The sequence below is a fragment of the Manacus vitellinus genome, unplaced genomic scaffold (assembly GCF_001715985.3).
Source record: "Manacus vitellinus isolate BGI_N305 unplaced genomic scaffold, ASM171598v3 scaffold_14_pilon, whole genome shotgun sequence".
Lineage (NCBI taxonomy): Eukaryota > Metazoa > Chordata > Aves > Passeriformes > Pipridae > Manacus > Manacus vitellinus.
Genome location: NW_021939063.1, coordinates 13,917,410 through 13,938,193, shown reverse-complemented (window position 1 = coordinate 13,938,193; position 20,784 = coordinate 13,917,410). Strand labels below are relative to the sequence as shown.

Below are 20,784 nucleotides of genomic sequence, written 5' to 3'. Positions count from 1 at the left end.
AAATATTTGAAAATATACACGTGTACCAGTGTCTGATAGATCAAAGAAAATCAAAAGTAATATACAGACTATTCTGTGACAATCGTTCCTTGTTTAGTTTTGGGTTGTGTATATGAATGTTCAAGCAGATTAAATAAAAACTGGAAGGAGGTACTTCCATAGTTAAAATAATCTGAACTACAAAGAATTCTGAGTAAAACCTTAAAAAGGATATAATGTCATTTCAGAAGAGAATATCTGCAGCAAACCCCTATGTAAATTAGATTTTTCAGGTACCTGTGTTTTGGTCTGATCATGTTTTTTTTCCCATCAAAGATGATAGTGTTAAGGAACAGTGACTACTACAGAGAATTTAAGATATTATTAAGTATTTTTATTACTATTAAAAATACTGCTGAATTGCTGTCATTCAGTAAATATTACTTCTGTAATTGCAGAATAATCTTCTTGTGAGAATGCACCAAGGTAGTATATAAAAACACTTAAAATCTGCTCAGTAAAGAAACCTAGTCTCTATTTTTCTAATCTCATCTTTGAAGTCTAATTTTTTCAGTTTCTTGAAATCAAGTGCATTATTAGGGAATGCCTCCTATTCTAATGTTAAGTAAGATTTGAAAAGGGCACCTCTGTGGAAATAAGGTCCAGTGTGAAAGCAACTTTGTGTTCTTTAAAAAATCAGTTTTGGAATATGAGCTGCCGGATGCTGAGCACTATTGGAAAAAATAACATTTTTATTTCTCTGTTTATTGATAGTCAAGTTGTTTTGAGCATTTTGTGCCACCAATAATGGTTTAAAAAGGGTTTAAAAAGCTTGATCAGTTTTTCTTTTTTCCTAAATCTGGATAATTTATTTCTATTTAATAAAGTGTCATAGCAGATAAATTACACAATGCTCAAACAATCTCTGTTTTTATAAAGGAGAACTCTGTTATAAATATGTTATCTGTTATTTCAAAAACACACTTTTTTTTTTTCTTTTTTTTCAGCGTCTTGTTGAAGCTGCAGAAGATGCTTACCTGAAACACGAATTTGATGCTGACTTACAGGTAATTAATAATTACTTTCTTGAATGTTTATCATCAGAGTACACTCTGTTATAAGAGTTTATACAATAGCTTACTTGAAGAGCTGCTATAGAAAGCCAAGCATGTGAGTAATAGATGCTGATTACAGCAAATGGAATTAATGAAGGCTGGCTCAGTCTTTTGACAGGTTATATATTTAGTGGATGTGTGTTGGGACACCAGGCAGGTGGATTTTACTCTTTCAGAGGTTTCATTTAAATTCCCTCGCATTTCTGCGGAGGTCAAGGTTTTTAAGCACAGTAATTAGCAGCGTGTTCCGTCACTGCAGTGAACTGGCAAGGAACTGCTCTGTAGAGACTTGGATTTGCAGATGGGGTGGGACCCACAGGGATGGGATTAGTATGACCTTGATTTGTGCAAGTGGTTTATGTTTGGATCTGTGTCCAGAGCAGACACTGCTTTTTCTCTTCCCTACAAATCCTTAGGGCTGTACCACTGTTGTGTGTTGCCTTTAGGAATAACACCGGGGGTGGGGGGGGAGCAGCACTGTGGCAACTCACAGTTAAAAATGCTTAAAAGAAAAGCCTTTGATTAAATAAGACACATAATTTTAAAAAAATAATAAAGATTAATTTAAACCCCAAGTAATTTAGCCTAAAATTGAAAGTTTAACAGCAAGTCTTACTCAATGCTTAAACAAGTAAGTACTTCCTTACCTTTAATGAATTCCTATATCCTTAGTTTCTTGAATGCCATGTTAGGTGGAGTTTTGTTTGCTTTGTCTCTACCTAGATGTAATTTTAAAACCTTCTGTGAATATTTGCTGTAAGTCTATTTAAATTTTTGGCTTAAGTGTTAAGGGAAACAGAGACTTTTCCCACAGACTTTTTCCCATACATGTATCTAAGAAATAAACAGATCTGTAGGTTCTGTTTTCAGATTTTACCATGGTTATGTCCAGTAATCACAAAACCTTTTAATTTAATGAAAATATGACACAAATTACTTATTTCTGTGCAGAAAGGGAAAAAAAATAGAGTGAATTTATCAGAGCCTAGGATAAAATAATTGAGCTCAGAAGGCTGTAATACTGGGGTCTATCAGCCCACAGTGGAGTAAGGATAAAATGAGCACACTGAAAATGATAATTCACATTGTTGTTGTACATTTGATGAGCGCTGGCTTCTGTATTCAAATGCTTTAGAGTTCCCTCACATTCCGGCCTTGCAGAGGTGTGCTGCATTTTGGTTTTTTGAACTTTAAGCCTTGGAGAAATAGGAGCTATTGTCTGAATAAATCAGAAACACACTTCATGGAAGATCTTTCAGAGGGCTACAGTAAGTGCTTCTTCTCTGCAGGATAGTTCTCACTTTGAGGAAGTCCTTGGTTTACTGAGGCTCTGGCGATATTAACACTTTCAGGAAGGCAGTTGAAAGCCATTTGTGTCAGCAGCATTAACAGGACAATCAAATCTTTGTGTGGAGCTGTGTTGTTTATTACTGTCACGGTCCATTAAAGCTAATCAATTGTTAATCTTGGTTTCAGCGACCTCTTTGCAACCCTTGCTGGGTGATTGTTGTTCTTTATCAAAATCTCATAATACCATCTGCTCAATATAAAGTAATGGCCAGGATGATTTGATAGTGTACATTCAAGTGGAGGGGGACAGAAGGCTTATATAATCTACAGTGTATACAATTCTGCTCTCAAAGAGGAATTTTTTGGCATTTGTATTGCTTTGGCCGACGTGTGCAAGACAGGATTAAGTGCTTTGAATTAGTGATACGTGATACAGCACCAGCCTGAGCTCTTTGTGCTCAGATATTCTGGAAATTCAGAAAGCACATAAAGAAAGTCCTTTTGTGCTTTTTATTTGTCCAACATCAGCTTCTACGTCTTGAGGACAGTATAGATAATATTGTGTTAGTACATAAAAATGATATAAGGGAGAAATAAAATTATATTAATATTTTTATTGACTGTAGAAAAGCACCAACTTAAAGAAAATAATAACTGGGAGAGTTCACCTTTTAGACTGCTGGTATTCTCTTCAGCAATGCTGAAACTGTATCATTTGGTTAGGCTAGACCTGATCCCTTCTGGGCATTTTTCTTAGTACGTTATTAGATTTGTCCTTAGATATTCCATAGGTATTCTAATCAATATACTGTAATGCTGTGTAATGATCTAAGCACTCAACTATCAAACCCTGAACTGAATCCATTGGCATTACCAAAAAACACCTTATAGTCCTAAACATAAATAAAATTCCCAGACAATTGAAAGAAATAAATCAAAAGGGGTGATGTGATGTTTAACTCATCAGCATTATGTATTGCATATTTGAGTAATGGCTGAACTATGAATCAGTGAGAACAGACTTTAAAGATTTACTCTCCAATATTTATGCTTTAGGAGATTCTTCTTTTTTTTTCCTGTTAGGGATGTGAACCAAGAGCTGCATTTGTAGCAAATTATGAGGAAATAACCTTCTAAATGTTACTTATGTTTGAGCCTTTAACCCAGTCTAGGGTTTTCTCACCTGGTGGATATGGTTGCAAGTTATTCTCTCTTATTAAATACTATTTTCAAGTTTGTAAGTGGAATCACTTTCTTTAGTCATGCCTAATAATGTACTTGGGGATGAAAGATGAATTAGCATTTGTATTGCTACAGCAAGTTACCCTGTCACAATATATTCACAGGCATAAAGAACTGTTCATCTTGCTTTATATGGGGCACTATCTCTGTGCTCATCTCTGTTTAAAATAAAGCCATTCCTCCTGATTTTCTGTTTTTAACACAATGAAAAAAACCCCAATATAGAGGTGAACTGCCAAGCACACACTCACCAAGAATATCAGATTTTGCAGGTTTTGAAGTGATTCTACAACCGTCATTTACTTTTCTTGACTTAATTGTTTACCAGAGAAAAATTTTTAGAGAAAGATAATAAAGAGGACAACATCTTCTGTTGGGAGGTGATCTATTAAAAAGAACTTTCAAATACCATAATCGTTGTTAGCTGAAATTTGGCCTCCTGATCTTTTACTGCCGTTGTGCTGGGCTGTGTGTTCCTAAGGTGTGAACTGCCTTGTTGTGGTTCCCAGAAACTGTCAGGGAAATGGTGTTCAGGCCCTGGGAAGAGGCTCTGAAGTGGAAAACTCTTCCCTGGAGCTGTCATGTACCTAAGAATTTGTTGTGTATGCAGCTGATATAATCACACAGGTGTAGAGGCTCTCTCCTCCCGCCACATCTCCTAAAACCACTAGAAACTGGACAGATTTTGTAGGGTAGAAGTACACCAAGGTGTTGCCTGGCTGCTGCTCTCGTGCAGTTGGTGGTGAGGTGGCAAAGCACACTCAGAGTGCTCCTGAGGGATCCGTTTGTGTCGTTGGGTCTGAGCCCTTTGGACAGAAACGTGCAGAGTATTGTTACCACCTGAACAGAGTGAGAGTGGGATTCCTATCATGGAACTGGATCATTTCTGGGTTTCCATAGTTTCAGGATGTGGATGCTCAGCAGTGGGACTGATGCTGGAGTTCTCAATGGAGCTGTAAAAATAACTTGTGCTTTGTTTCTTGCAAACTTTTAAAAAAATAATTTTAGAATAAAGATTTATAATACTTGGTTCCTACCCAGTTTTCATACTTCTGACTCCAATGACAAGAGGAAGTCATACAAAATTTCATTATGAATACTTGTTCATTTGCTGACTGGTTCCATTATAAATACATATCTGCAGGGTAGTTCTTTTATTTTCTGTGTGTTAATTAAGTTCATTAGTTCACTTGATTTACATTCCTGCTGAGCTTTCTCTGCATGTGTGTGATGTGGTGATAAAAAAGCAAGGTTATTTTAATAGAACCAAAGCTGGTGCCTAGTTGATGCACCGGAATTACTAGATTTTTTTCCTTCCTGGTTGTTGTAGTTTCACTTTCTGTACAAGACAGGAGAGATTCAAGTGCCAGTACTTTAAGATAGTTGAACTTATTTCAGTTTTATGTCCCAAGACTAGAAGAGGATTAATAAAATAGTTTTTAGGAAAAGATTACTTTCTTTTAAGAATACTCTTAAAGTTAATTTAGTGGGATAAAAAAGGAATAATAGTATAAGGCTGCTTTTCATTATTCATTTCCTTTAGATCTATAACATATGGCAGAGCCTTAAGGAAAAGATTTGCAAAACTGTACCAGAGTTAGGTACCTGTTTGCCAGATTTTGCTGTCTGTTAACTCCAAATTGCATTTTGTGTCCTTGAAAAATCTCACCCTGACCCTCAGACTGTATATGTTGGCTAAATAAAAAACATTGTGAAATCAGCAGATGGAGAGTTAAGGGGTTTCCAGTGGTTTACACATGTGAACAATGTACTTTTTTATACATATTTAATGATTTTTGAAAATGTACAAATGGTAAGACTCCAAATGTTTAGGAGAAAGCACAAATATCAAAAGAGGGCTGAGGAACAGAATTAGTCCAGTTAATGTACTTTACAGCTTTTAGGTCTAACCTTCCAACTGTTAATATTGCTCAATAGTTTATTGTTGACCTTCAAAGGGAGCTACCTGACTTTTAGTAATTTTGAAATTCAGCACTTAGATCTAAAGCTTAAATATGGATATAAAAGCATAACTTAAATTGCTGCTACTTTAAAATAAAAAAAATCTGACGAAAATGTTTATTTAGTATAATGATGCCAGGCAAAAATTTATAATGATGGATTATTAAATGCTTAGGGATTTAATCAAAATTTAAACAAATAGATGGTAATTACATTGACATCAGGTACTGGAAAATACAAGGACAAAAGATAATTGAGAATAGCTATTCCACATAATCTTATTAAACTCCTATTATAACACAGGCATTACTTTTATGTTAGTATTTCAGAAAAGTCTCTTTGCATATTTATTATCTCACTAATATTGCATGAGGCACATGATAACAAGATTTACAGTCTATTAATATTTTTCTGGCTGTTAGAATAATATCCACAAGTCTCAAGTCAGCTCTTGAAGGGTCCTGAACCTCCACAATGGAACAGGAAGTCCGTTGGACTTCAAGCACTTGGAACCAATGATTGAAATGACTTTTTGAAAAGTGCATTTAAAATAACTGTGCAGCATCTGAAGTTTGATGTGCTTCATGGAGTATTTATCCAAGCAGCTTATTTCCTAAATCAGAAATCAAGCTTTCTACACTCCAAGCCTGGAAAGAGCCTAAATTCCTTTTTAAACTTTCTTTGAAATATTTTGCAGACCCAAGTGCTGTCAGCTGCATTTGGATGCAGTACAGGGTGTCCCTGTAGCTTGTAATAAGGCAGGAGGAAGAGCTGGCACCAATCTGAACTGTAAACTTCTCATGGCCCTGTGCAACTCCTGCAGAAGTAGCTGCAAAGCCTGGAAGCATTATAGTTTATTCAGTTGTAAAATCTGCCTCGAGAGCTCTTTCCTGCTCTTTTCCTCTTCGTCTTACTCTAACACTTGTGATACTGCGGTGGGTTCTCCTCTGTGTTATATTCATCCAGCTGAAGGCATAATTTGGATACATCCATGATGTAGAAATGCTGCCAGAACCTGCAGAAGTCTTGTTCTTACCAAATTTTCTGAATAGCTTGAAGTTTTTAGTACTGATCAAAAGATAAGGGAGACGAAAGAAAGACAGTAAGCACAGAATTCAGAATGTCATTAAAAACCACCTGCAGTACCAAAGCCCCAAACTCTCAAGAGTTTCAATGCAGTTTGAGGGCTAAGAGGATGGAAAAAGGGCACAGAAGCATGAGTGTGTAGTGAGCTAGAGAACCACAAGGCACAGCAGGCCACATTTAAATTGTAAAAGCATCTGTTAGAGTTTTTATTTGGTGTTAGTTTTTCCTTTGTTATTTTTTTCTTTCATAAAATACTTCAATACTTTTTTCTGAAAGTGAAAAAAGGTTCAGCTTTGCAGTTTTTAGATTTGTATTATTCTTATTGATTTCTGTGAGCTCAAATTAAGGACTTCTCAACTGCTCTAATGCTGCAACAAATTGATTTTCAGATTTTTAGCCCTCTCAGTGGAGAGCACTTTGGCTTGTCTATTCTTTCCTATTTATTTGTTGAAGCTGGCAAGAGGAAAACTAAAATGACTGTGGAACTGTTGAGACATCAGTGGATTCAGATGTTACTGGTTGAAAAATTCAGTAGAACTCATGCACAAGTAAGGTAACCTTCAGAGGAAGACTTTCACTTCCCTTTTGCTCTGCATGCATGGCAGGGATTAAGTATCAGAAAGACTACAGAGGAAGAGGGGCCATGTACCTTTTGGATTATTTTAATTTCAAAGCTTTTATGTTTTCTGCCTCTCTGGCAAGCAAACAGAAAAACAAGGTTCTGTGAAGCTAGGCTAGCAATATTTTAGTTCATCTTCTAATTATGAATGACTTTATTATTTTTTACACTTTGGAGTTCTGTAGATTTATTTTTTTTTTATTTTTTACCTGAGCTTTGAGAGAAAATTTTTGACGTTTTAAGACAATTATGATCAGTGGATAATTTCTGTTACTTCTCCCTCTCTTCCACACATTTCTCTAAGAACTAACTTCTTTTACTACAAACAAATCAAATGCAAATAGCTAGAGTGATTTTACTTTAATGCATGTTCATAACTTCTGTCGACAAGGAGTGAGTTTGATAGCCAGGCACAGAATGGCAGAGTTTAACTCACTGTCTCAGAAGCCAAGGTGCAGGAGATGATTTTTCAGCCATTTCGTAATTTTGGTGCTGTTCTGCCCTGTCTAAGGGAGCCATCCAAAGAGAACAGTAATTCTCTGCCTGTCTAGTTCAATAGCTGTCCTGTCTACACGGGGCTTGAGGGCAGAGGAACCGGCAGCTCTGGTCTGAATTTGCTACTGCACATGACGTGCTCTGCTTTTGAGAGGGTTTGGCACACAGTTAAAGAGAGTCATTCTTCTGACTGCAGTTACAGGACTCATCCTTTTGGTACCCTTAAGCCAGAAGTAGTTTCCAGACGTTTCTGGATTTATTCTTGTAATAGCAATCACTATCTGAAGTGTGTGAGGTGTGTGCTGAAGAACACACTATAAATTCAGTTCTACCCATCAAATACAGACACGGTGCCTTTTGCCCGGTGATACCTGCTGTAAATAATTACAGTAATCTGAAACTTGGAACTGTCAAAGAACTGTATGACTGGGCTGATAAAGTTGTTTTCCTGAGACTTTAGCTTTTACATTTATTTGACCCTTTATTATGTTTGCTTGCTACCAGAAGAGAGAAGGAAATAGTTTTCTCATCCCGTGAGTGTTTTCAAAATTTCGAGTTCTCTGATTAAACACTGAGATGCCCCAAAGGTTTTTCTGAGCAAGAGAAACCTCCACTTTGGAGCAGCTCATAATCAAATAGGTGGGGCTCTCAGGATATGAGAAACCTGTTCAAGTTGCTTCTCTGGTGAATATTAAATTATTTGTGTTATGTGAAACAACTGCAGCAGAAGAGTTTGTGGGACGCTCAGCTCAGAAAAGCCTGATGGATGGGGCAGTTGTTTTGGATCTCGGAGGCCCTAGTCTGAGTTTCTGTTCCACTTGATTCAGAGGGTAGTTTTGAACTGCAGTACAAGTATTCTCCTCTCTGGCACAATTCTGCAAAAAAGAAATGTATTTTCCAAAACTAAGAAGATTCACAGGTCTCATCTAACAGCAGCAACAAGATGGAACAGAAAGTATTTACATACATATAATACATATATACAGTTTTTCCTTTCCCATGCTCAAATCACTAAGTATTTCCAGGTTGCTTTTTTTTATGCTCTTTGTAAGCATCTTATAAGAGTCAGAGACATGTTTAAAAGAACTAAAAGCTGAGATTCTTGCATACTCACATCTATTCATGGGTTAAGGTTATAAGTAAAACGGAAGTTCTATTTAGAATGGTGATAAAACAATTGGTTGTTTGCAATACAGAATTCTTTCTTTACCGTTTTTGCAAGGCAAGTCTGTAAATTATTCCAGTAGAACAGACAGGAATAAACTAGTATTTTTCAGATAAAAGGATAATGATGTACCAGAAGAAATTAGTCACATAAAACAGATGTGTTCACTTTCAAGCAGGTAAAGGAAAGAAAGAAAAGAGAGACAGTCTGAAATGAACTTTTGGCAGAAAATCAATAACAATTCTTAAAACTGCAGCCTTAAAATTAGGTTGACATTTGTCATATCAAGCTGGGAGTGGGTGTAAACCTGCAAGAACTTCACCTGACAATCCAAAACAATTTACTCTTTCGAGATGTCCAGCATTCCTTCCAAGAGTGCCCCAATCAGAGCAGCTTCTACCAATGGGATTGCCTTTCCACCCTGTCAAAACAGCATATGAACCTTGCATGCTACAGTTTATAATTGAGCCATTGGCAGCTTTCCCTGCATTTCAAACCAGACTTTTTTGGGAAGGTGGACTCCTCGTGGGCCCCAAACCCCTGGCCCTGGGCAGGGATGTCCGAGTAGGCAGAACAGGTTAAACTGAAGGGGAAACTGCAATTTGTGAAGGAGGGATGTGGAAGATGCAGAAGGAAGCAGAAATGGTGCACAAAAAGGTTAGGTGTCAGAAGGCTGTAACGTGCAGGAAAGAGCACTGGAGAAGGAGAAATACTTAATAATGTGTAAGGGCAAATCTGTGAAGTGTTAATATCTTAGTGTTTCAAGAGTACTGACAGTAATCTTTTTGCAAGTCTCTCTAAAGCCATTACCTTTGCTTATAGTGAGGCTAAAATGGAGAAGCCATTTTCAACTACTTAAAACTTTCAGTGAACTTAAAAGTAGGTAAACATTCAAATAACATTTAAAAAAAAGTTTCAGGAAGTCAGGCAAAACAGGTATGCATAGGGAGTGAGGAGGAAGACTGCATAGGAGATGAGGAAAAAGATCACAATGTTATTGAAAAACATATGCTCCTTGAGATTGCTGTAAACCTCAGAGAAACTTGGCTTATCGTTGTCAGAGCAGACAGAGATGATGTGTTTAATATTGTGTCACTAGTAGATATTTATGGGCCTATCAATTTCCAATTCCAGCTAACTAAGAAAGCAGCTCAAAAGCCAGGGGAATGACCATACAAGATGAATTTAGAGTTGCCAATGCCTGATGTTTGCAGTACTGGTGATAGCAAACAGGAGTTTGGCATTGAAATTCACTTCATGGCGGCAGTTGTTTGACATTTTTTTGTTCAGACTTGTGGCCTAGAAATTAGTGGTTATTCCTCTTCAGAAAAACAAAATAAAATAAATAGAGAGCTTGTCACCTTCTGAAAATGCTTTCTAATTAGCTTTTAGCTTTCTGCTGCAGACAAGGTCAGCTACTCAGTGGCAGAACTCTGAGCCCTGTGCCTTTGCCCTGCCCTCAGCACTGAGCAGCTTCACTCTGGGAGTCAGATTTACTTGTACATTCCTAGCCCTGTCAAGATCTCAGTGAATGTTTTAGCAAAACTACTCTCCTTGATTTAAGTGATGCCAAAGGCAAGGGACAGATCTGAGGATTTTGATCCTATCGAGATTCATTTTGAAAAGTGCTTCTTTGGCTTAGCTCTCCTTTATCCGTGGATATTCACAACGTATCAGATAGCACAAGGAGGAGCTGATGTACAGGGATTGTTGCTTTTGATTTGTTAAGACTTCTGCACCAAAGGTACATTCAGTGTATCATCAAAGCTGTGTGTCTGAGATGTGCATTCTACCAGGATCACGTGCTTTCTAAAGTGTATTTAAAAAAATTTATTTGAAACCTCTACTTAATTTTGTATGTATTTTTACTTATTTTGTAGATACATTTAGTTTCTGATATGTTGAAAGTGCAAGATGCAAAGGTGCTTAAGGGAACAGGCAGTGCTGGAGTTAATGTTATTATTTATAAGGCTCATTGGTCAATGATACTGAGCTCTCCTCCAGGAAAAAAAAAGATCCTTAATTCACTCTTACAAAATTCAATGCCCTATTGTTCTCACTTTTCTGAAGTCACTGTTTATAACATTGCTCTACTCTCCCCTCTGAGGAATAATATAATTTATTGGAGCAGTTCATTCATAGTCTATGTGATATCTATCTTTTGGGACAGAGATACCTTTTGCATGATGTACACACTGTTAGCTTCAAACTCTTCCTGTTTGCTTTATGTGCAAGGGTTTGTAATCAGGAATATTTATGCATCCTGGTACCCAGTTGTGCTGTGCTTGCTGTTTTCTGCTCTTCATAGAAAATTAAACTTTTTTTCTTTTTGGCTCACACCTACCTGAAAAGCAAAAGATTTGAGAATATTACCCAATGGATTTATGATTACTAGGCAGATAGCCAGTAATAAACAGTGATATCTGATACTACAGCCCAGACATTCTTTGCTTTTTTTCCACCTTTTTCCTATTATCTCTAGGTTTAATAAACTATAAATGGGAGACATAAATAGCAGACCATCTTTTCTCTTTTTGTGCCTTTTTTTTTTTTTTGGAGGTGCTTGGTGATGAGATTAAGTTAAGGGTCATATATTCTTCCAACCTAGTATTTAGAAATAGGCAAATTATTGAAAAGGGTGGAAGTGGTCTAGGTTTATTCATTTTTGTGGGAGAGCAGCTTTTTTGCTACACAACAATCATTTTAAATGGAAATAACAGTATTACAGATAAAGATTTAATGAATATATATGAGAAAGGCAAGATAGGAGTCACTAAGCGGTTCAGAGCTTTAGATGAGGTCACGTTTCTGACTTGTGTAGTATGAAAGTGAGTAAATCTTAGATGATCACAGTCAAAGTATTTCCAGGGTATTGCACATACTGCTTATTATAGGGGAAAAAAAATTACTTTCTTGCCTTTGGCTTATAAGAAAGATATTGAGTGAAAACCAGCTGCATTTGTACCTTAATGTTTCCATTGTATGTATTGTTTCTTTGTTTCTGAATCTCACATAATTGCTGACTACAAAATTAAAATGCCAAGCTCATTATTTCAATCCTCAAATATAACTTGCTTTAGACTTATGCTTTTGTCTCTAATTGTAGTGTCTATGTGTTGAGCTTCATTAACTTGAAACAGAAGGAGCCCCCGCTTTTGTGTTAAAGTTAATTAAAGCTGGTAATGGTTATTGTCTAAAAATTTTCTGGGTTCAAGTAGGTTATTTTGCCTCTGTCTCTATTTTCACGCATCATTTCATCAATCGTGGTTGGTCGATTCATAATATACAGGGTTTATCTGAATTCAGTGAGCTATGGGGTTTTTTTAATCATAAAAATACACTTGAAAATTTTCTAATGGTTAGTTGAAAGCTTCTGCCTGTGAAATAGTCACTGGTGACATTTAAGGTTTTTTTAAAAATTATTCGGAAAAGCAGAAGCAATTAGTTTTCCGTGAATAAAAGGTAACAGCACAAAACACAATAGATAGATCAATGTCAAGGGCCACAGTTAATGACTTTCAGGTCTTTTTAATGTAAAAATTGAAAATTTCAAAATATGAGAAATCTGTGATGATGTGTAAAACCTTCAGACTTGGAAGCACAGTCTTCTGAGCTGTACTCTACATACACTTTTGACCATGACAGATAGTATGAAATAATCATGCATATTTAAATGCATGTACAGTTTTGTACTTATGTTTTAATAGTTCTTTTCACAGTTCTGCACTTCAACCTTATGTATATTGTCTGGTTTTGTGGGTTATGATGTGGGAGATGTCCTGCTTAAAAAATACCCCCAAAAGACCCACAAAAACCCCCTTCTGGTGAAAGACCATGTCTAAGATAAGGCCAGGAGTTTTGTGACTAAGTGCAATGGTTCAGTATATAAATAGATGAAATAAAAAATAGAAGATGTACTTGCCTATGGGAAAAGCTTGGAAAAAAAACAATGGTATGTTCCTTGAAAAATCATACAGGTCAAGTTTAAATAAGTGTTTTGTTTGTGGTTCATTTAAAAAAAAAAGAGGAAAAAACCCCCCAACATTACAATAACAGTAATTTGATTTAATATTACATTTTATGTGTTTCATATTGCAGATTTAAACTATCAGCTATATAGCTAAAGCTTTTGGACTATTCAGTTGGGATGTAAAAAAAGGGATTTGCAATCTTATTCTGCATCCAGTTAGTTTTTCAAAATGAGGAGCGTGTGCTCAGAGAAATATTGCTGTGGGTCCAGAAGGTGCCTATCAGAGACACTAGTGAAACATTTAATGGATATTCTGTGCCTGTGTGAAGCTCCTGCTGACAAAGTCAGCTCAAGAGCTTTCAGCATCATGTGCAAAACAGGATTTCACAGCAAAGAAGAGTCAAGCTGAGGGGGATGTGCTGTGTTGGATGGACCATGGGCTGCCAGTTGGGCTGGCAAAGACCAGCTGGTTGTGGCAGCAAGGTGAGGAGGTCTGGTACAATTTGTAGGGCTTGTGTGAGTTTATGCAGTGTTTGTGATTTTTTGAAGGGGTTTACGGAGTTGTGATGAGATAAAATGATCTGGACAGAGGTCATCTGAGGTGGTGAAAATCTGTGGGAGGTCTCATAGGCTCCAAGGTCGGTCCAAGCCTTTCTGCCCAGCCCAGTGACCTTGCTGCCCTAGCACAGTTCTGAGTGGTTCTTCATGCTCTTCTCTCCTTTCTGTTGCACTCCTCACCAGGGTGCCTGACTCAATTCCTCCCCTCTTCAAATTCTGCCCCCACAGCAACAGCAGCAGCAGGATGGGGAGGCAGCCTTGGTAGCTTTTTCTCCATCCCTGCACAATCTTTTGTTCCTCCCCCCCTTAACGTTTCAAGCGTGTTCCCTCCCGTTCATCCTATCCCAGTGCAGATTTTCACCTCATCTTCCTGTTTTCCCTCTGTGTGTATGAGAAGTCAAAGCTGGGAGGTGGGATTGTTATCAAGTTGAAAGTGTTTGAGCAGATTTTTTTCTTAGTAGGGGACTCTCCTGGGGTACTTGTGTAAACCACCAGTGCTCCTGGTGGTTTATCTGGAGAGAGACACAAGGAGATACAAGGGGTACAAAGCTGTCTCATTTGCTGTCTCGCCCTTTCTCTTCAGACTGCAGTTCAGCTCTACTTTTGACTGATAAAGCATTTCTGCAGTGACAAATCCTCTGCTGCACCTCCAAGGATGTGCCTGATGGTTTCATTAGCCTTTGCCACGGTTGCCTGGCTCCCTGAGAGCACGGGTGTGCTCACCCCTGTGTGCAGACACCTCTCTGCTGTTGGCTCCAGATAAGCCCTGACATTAACTGGTGAATTTGGTGAGCATTGCCTCAACCTGTGTGTAAGTGAACTCCAGAAGGACAGTATAAGAACTGTGGTTTTTGAATAGGACTTTACAGTGCCATAAACAGTGACATCATTGTATATACACACAAATATATAAGGATGAATACAGCAAATGCAATCTTGCAGGTTGGCTGGAAAATACATGCTCCAGGCCCAGATTTAATAGGAACTTTCATATTCTATTCTTGGAATATAAAGCCAATATTTTTGTCTATTTTGACTTTTGCATTAATAAAATGAGGTCAGGAAATCTGTTAAAGTTTATCTTTAGAAATGTTTTCAACCCAGTCACCTTGTTTTAAAAATCATTTCCGTTTGTTATCTGCACATTTGAGTAGATTGTGTTTCCTTGTGATTGAGTCTCTGAAGGAAAGCACTAACAGATTCCTGTAATTGATTATACTTTAATGATACATAATGGCAAGTTCTGTTTTCCATTATTGTTACCCTACACTCTGAACTGTAACTGCTGTGATACCAGAATGTATATTGATATACAATTGATTTAGTAACATTTTACCAGTTGAACTGTCTTGCATTAACTAAAACCACATCTCCACTTCTTCAACAAAAGCGACCATTCACACACCCAGGGCAGGTACCAGACAGGTCTCTGCAGATGGTCACTTCCCTCAGCTTATTGGAGTTGGCAAAGGACAGCACTGCTGGGGATCTCTGTAATCACTGTCTCTGGCTTTTGTGGGTGATTCCAGATGGGAGTTGGCTGTTCTTACATTTCCAATGTTTCACTAATTACATTTTTTTTTCTTTTTGATTGTCCTTTTTCAACAAGTGATCCTCTGCTTCTCCCTCCCACTCCCACCTCCACAAATCCTTGATGATGAGTAAGGTGGTTGATGATCTGAGAGTGTCACTTATCTTCATGATCAGTATGACCTAATTATTTATGGATGTCCTCTGCCTATCTGTATAAATCTCTTCCCTTGAGTTTAGGTGGAAAACTCTAGAGCAGGGATTACTTTGCATGCGCGCATGTGATGGTGTGTGCATTTGTAACAGCAGTTAACACATCTGAGTCCTGTTCTCTGTCTCTCACTCCCGTGTGCTCTTTACTTTCACAAACAAATAGTGCAATTCAGTTGCCACTTAGCTGGACTGGAACTCTTGGACACACAGCCTGTCCTAAACACGAGCTTGTGGGGGAGGTCTGGTGAGTGACTTGGCATGTGGAGCTGGCCCAGGAGGGAAAAACAAACTTTGAAAAGCTAAATTAAATTTTGCATTTTGCAGGTGTTTCAAAAAGCCATAGAGCTGTTGTCTTCTCGATAATCATAGAACAGATACTGGAAACTTAATAGCTGGAACATTATAATGATTTTAAATTGGTCACCTACATTCAAAATACTGGATAGAAGCACACAGTGTAGTCTGACAATGTACTGACTGGGACTTTGTGTTTGCCTTTATTTTAAACTTTTTTTACTGGGAGTAGGATGGTACTTAACAATTCTGACAATGTGTGCCAACAAATCTCATTTGCTGTATTGTAAGTCAGCAGCTATATTATCAAAATCCTTTATTTTCCAGAAATTTAAATTTAATTTTTCACATAGCAGTCACCATATCAAGCAGCCAGAGTGACCTTTCTTGACCAAAAGCTTGGAAAAAAAAATAACCAAACCCCTGCTGTTTGGACTTGGTGAATGCCAATTTTTGGTAGAGTCAACGTACTTTGTAAAAATCTGTAATAATTTTGTATTTCAGTTTCAAAAATGAAATTTTAGCTTTAAATTTCAGTTTAAGTTCTGAAAACTAAAAAAAAGAAAAAAGAGTCACTTCTGAAGTAAATGAGTAAATTGACACTTTGGTAAGTTGAACTGCAACACAATGACTTGCCAATACACACAGATTTTGTATTTTATTCCGTGTTACATAATTTTTTAAATGTCTTAGGTATATACAATGATGTAATTTGTATTACCATTCAACACTTCAATTCTGTTAAATGTAGGTTAAATATTAGTTTAATGGCTCTGTGTCTAACACTGATTACAATTCAAATCCTCCTTACGTGCTGTTCTGAACTGCTGATGGTAATAACAGCATTTGTAACGTTCACTGTCATTGCCATCCTAGTCATAAACAGTAATATCAATTAATATGTACTTATCCTTCTGTGGTTACTGTGTGCAGGGATTAATAGAGAAATTATTTTTATTATCAGAGAACAGTTTCAAAGAGATAAGAACTGCAAATGCAAAGCAGATTAGGTTACTTAAATGGCCTTTTCAGTGGTGATATTTGAATGTTTGTAGTATCTCAGCAGTTTTGGAATATAATACACAATTTAATTTCCTGTATATTTGTGTTCTAGCGGAACAATTTTTGGACTGTGAAGTAAAATTTATGCTCTAGTGCTGTGTATTCTCAGCTCAACCCCACATTGCAAAAGAAACCTCAACACATTTCTTTGATTTAAGAAACATGAGTTCCTAATTAGTTGCCCATAGACAATGGTAGATTTTTCCAACTGGAAAATGATTAATAATACATAATTAAAATGGAACCTGGATCAAGAACTCATCAAGTCTCTCTAATACCATAATATTGTACCTTTTTCCTCGGCAAGTGATCCTCCCCCAGGGAATCTGGATGACTCTCAGGAAATCTGTTCCTGCAAATACACTGTCTTCTCTCATAAGGAATCTTCAAAATTTGCAGTTGAGGAACTTCTTTTTCAATAATTTCATGTTAAAAGTATGCAACTCATAAGAGTGTTAAGTAAATTTTGGAAAATGTCACCAAATGTATATGATGTATGAAGTGCTCTGTTAACATGCTTTATAGTTGGAAGTCAGTGGTAACCAAACATTCACACATGAAGAACAGACCATTATTAGTCCCATAGCTTTACTAAATCTTTTCTAAAAGAGTGTACAATTTATTCTTGCAGATTAAAAAAAAAAACCAAACCCTCCCATCTACTTGCCTTGAAGCTGAATCACCAAGAAAGCAATTATCAACAGAAAATAATATCGCTTTGCTTTATTCCTTTATGTGTTAACCTCCCCACACCCCTGCTCCCCAGTTTTGCTGTCCAGGACTCACCAGATGCTCAATTACAGTCCAGACAGTTGGAATGAATACTGTAGAAAAGCAGGTCTGGACCATATGGGCCATATCCCAGCTGTTCAATGGGAATAAATACCGTAACAATGGGAGCCACTAGATGCCACTCTTGTCTCATCCCACTACAAGTCTGAGAGTATTTATGATTCTTTAAAAAACCCAACTGTGCCCTCCCACCCGCAAAGTCCCTTTAAAGATGTCCTTTTGGTATTTCAGATATTTTGCCCTTTTTTTTTTTAATTAAAGTTACAATATGACCCTATTGTTTATAGCATTCATTCCCTCCACTGTAATGTTGCACTTATTTATAAATATTTAAAAGCTATCCCTGGACATTTTTTTTTGCCAGTGGCCTCTTGCATAGCTATGTTGTGCTATGCCTCATTTTTCTCTTTGTGTGGAATTCACAAAATTCTGGCATGTGTATTCATCTGTGTTTCTGACTGATTTCACAGCCGCTTATGGTTCAAGAAGCCTTAAATCTAATTATTTTTTTTTTAAGTTCTATGAAGAACTTCACCTTTGCATTTTTTTTTCTATACCAGGAACAACAGGAATCTCTTGAACTTCTTGTATATCCAGATTTTGCCATTGATGACCTTTCTACTACATTTGTCATAACATTTCTATGTGAGTTGCCTGACTGTAGATGCCTATTCCCCAGTTTACATCTTTCAGGATACTGCTAGCCAGAGAGTTGATGAAGAATAAGTGTAAAAATGTTCAGGTTATTTGAGACAAAGCAGGAAAAGTTAAAAAAAACAAGTAATCCCTACAATCTTCAGCATTGCAAAAGTTCATCTGCATCTTCAAAAGAAATGCAGTGAAGTTCTAAATACTTGTATAAGAATCTCTCCTTTCTGCATCTTGGAAATTATTTGGAATATAGTAGTCACTTGTCTACAGAGAAATGTTTCCAAATTCTGAAATTTCTTTTAAGATGATCACCCAAAATTCAATAAGAAAATGTCTCAGAAACTTGCCTGTCTCCCAAGAGAAGGAAAACCAAAAGAAATTTGTTATAATGTCAGTAGTATTGGACAAACAATGTTTTCACTGACGTTGAAAACATCAGTGGTAGAGAGAAATATATCCTTTTGTTGGTAAGGCTGAATGTGTTTTCCTTTGTTTGTGTGAATTTGATATAGACTTTGTGATTTTAATACTCTTTTCCATACAGCATCAAATATGGTTTTTTTACAGCCTTAAATATATATGTGACATAGCTTCTAAAAAGACTTCTAAAGTAGAAGTAGCTTCTAAAGTAGGCTGTAAACTACTTGTATGGCAGCCAGAGTCAATGGAAGTCACTTGCTTGAAAAATAGACAGTAATATATTCTGTAAGTAACCTGCAACAGCTTGTGACTGAGTAATGATGAAAAATTATAGGCATATAAAGACCTCCTGCACATTCAATTTGGGTAGATTTAGGTTTATCTGAGTATTCTCTGGCATATGTGGAATGCTGTGGACTGATAGAAAAATGCAGAGGTATGCATCCATTGAGAAAGCCCTCTGTACTCTGGTTAGATCCTTAGAGGTGAGGATCATTGCTGGGGCTCCATGGAGAGAAATGGGATTGGAACGTCAAAATGCAAAAACACAGGAAAAAGATGTTAGTGCATAAAAATGTGTCAGTAAAAAGGAGACTGAATTATTTAAATAAAGTAGAGCTGCCATTCTTGAGAGTTTATAGACTGTATGCAAATAAAAAGTATTATTCTGGTCTTTTTAGGAAAAAGAACTATTACTGGTTCATGGAATTAACAGTCACACTACATGCAGACCAAAGTCCAGAGATGAGGGTGCATGTGGAACCTTAACTTTATTGCTTCCATATCTCTGAATAATAACTGTGCAACTTGAAAGTTCCCTTTTTGTCGTTAGCAGTGGAATGATTTAATTTATTTAAGTTTCTGTGATGAACACTTAATGCCTTTCACATGCAGGGAGGAGTATAGTCCGTGACTCAGCGCCTGAGTCTGTAACTACAGTCTGTCTGCGCTGCTGCAGCGAGGGAGCTTTTTGTGGTCATTAGCAAAGGCTGACCTCTCTGTTTGTATACAATGTCTTGACCATGCAATTGTTGAAGGGCAAGTTCAGGGGATGTGGTTAAATTAGGCTGCAGTTTTATTAACTCACTTGGGACCATAGCAGTTATTTATTAAAGGTCACTCTGTAGTTCCGTTCTCCCCTACTATCAGATCTTTCCTTTGTAATCTCTTCCCACTAAGGTCCTCATTACTTCCCTTTTCTATGAATATTTAAATGGTGGTGGTTGTGGTGAAAACAGAGTCTTTGTACCAGCTCCTCCAAAGCACATCCTTATGTGGTGTACATGGAGAATACAAATCTCTTACAAAGCTATATTGGCTCACGGAAATGAGAGGAAGCATTGAGTTTGCTTTTCCCCAAGGAGCAGTGGCTGGTGGTTCTCTTTGTCAAGAGTAATTCCATGCCCTCCATTGGACAGCTGTGTGTCAAGGACTTGCAGATGCCACTTTTGCTCGAGTCACCATCTGCAGGAGCAGCAGCTCCTGCTCACCCCCTCCCTTGTCCCACACTAGCACTCTGACCCCATATCCATCTCACCCCTTGTGCTTCCCCGGAAGAAGAATACTCCTGGTGAGCCCTACTCCCCGTAATATCCATCCTTGCCTCTCCCAGCAGCCAGAGCACAAAGGCAGCACATCTGGAGTGGGATGATGCTGCTGTGCTGAGGGGTAACTCTGCTCCAGCTGTGCCAGCAGACAGTGTGGCAGTGACGGCTCCTCGTCCAGGTCAGACTGAGTGCTGCTGCTCTGCTTGCAGCAGCTCCTCACTGCTCACAAATGGTTTTGTACTAGAGTCTGAAAACCTCTCGTGTCTGCTGTGGTCACTAAAAGAAAAAAAAAAGATAAATATGAGTGTCCAGTGCAGTTTTTCCTCTCTGTGGTGACCTTTCAGTAGCATCTCGACACCCTGACATGGGTAAGTTGCCCACATCAGGAAACTTCTAGTCTGGCAGTAAACGGCCTCACTAATGGCACCTTTGGAGTAACTGAAACGGAGAGGGGACATACTGTAGTATAAGGTTTCCAATCCTGTAATTGCATATGAACTCCTGCAATATTCCTTGCAGTCTGGAGAAGTGCAGACATGGACTGTGGCTGGCAGGCAGGGTGAGGTGGGGAGGTGCCTGCAGTGCAGGGCTGGCTCGGTGTTGCATCTGAACCTGCTGCAGGGCCCAGGCCAGCCCTGGGGAGTTCTTTGTGGGAAACTTTGGGCAGAATACCAGGGTGGGAAAAGACTGTGCTATACAAAGAAGAAAGTATGTCTGTTGTCAGAGTGGCAGCTGTGTGCATATTCTTCCCCCTAATTAACTAGTTTTTCCCCCTCCCATCAAATATTAAGTCA

General features: G+C 37.7%; 1 protein-coding gene across 6 annotated transcripts in view; it reads left to right on the top strand.

Moving 5' to 3' along the window:
* Positions 1-20,784, top strand: part of CACNA2D3 (calcium voltage-gated channel auxiliary subunit alpha2delta 3) — a 403,064-nt gene that overhangs the window by 129,417 nt on the left and 252,863 nt on the right. For all 6 annotated transcript variants that reach the window (XR_001920141.3, XM_018068538.3, XM_018068539.3 and 3 more), the window contains one exon: positions 987-1,046. Coding sequence is in view for 5 of the 6 variants with exons in the window: in XM_018068538.3 (XP_017924027.1) it covers positions 987-1,046 (60 nt within the window). In the remaining variant the exon portion in view is untranslated. The remainder of the gene's footprint in view (positions 1-986; positions 1,047-20,784) is intronic.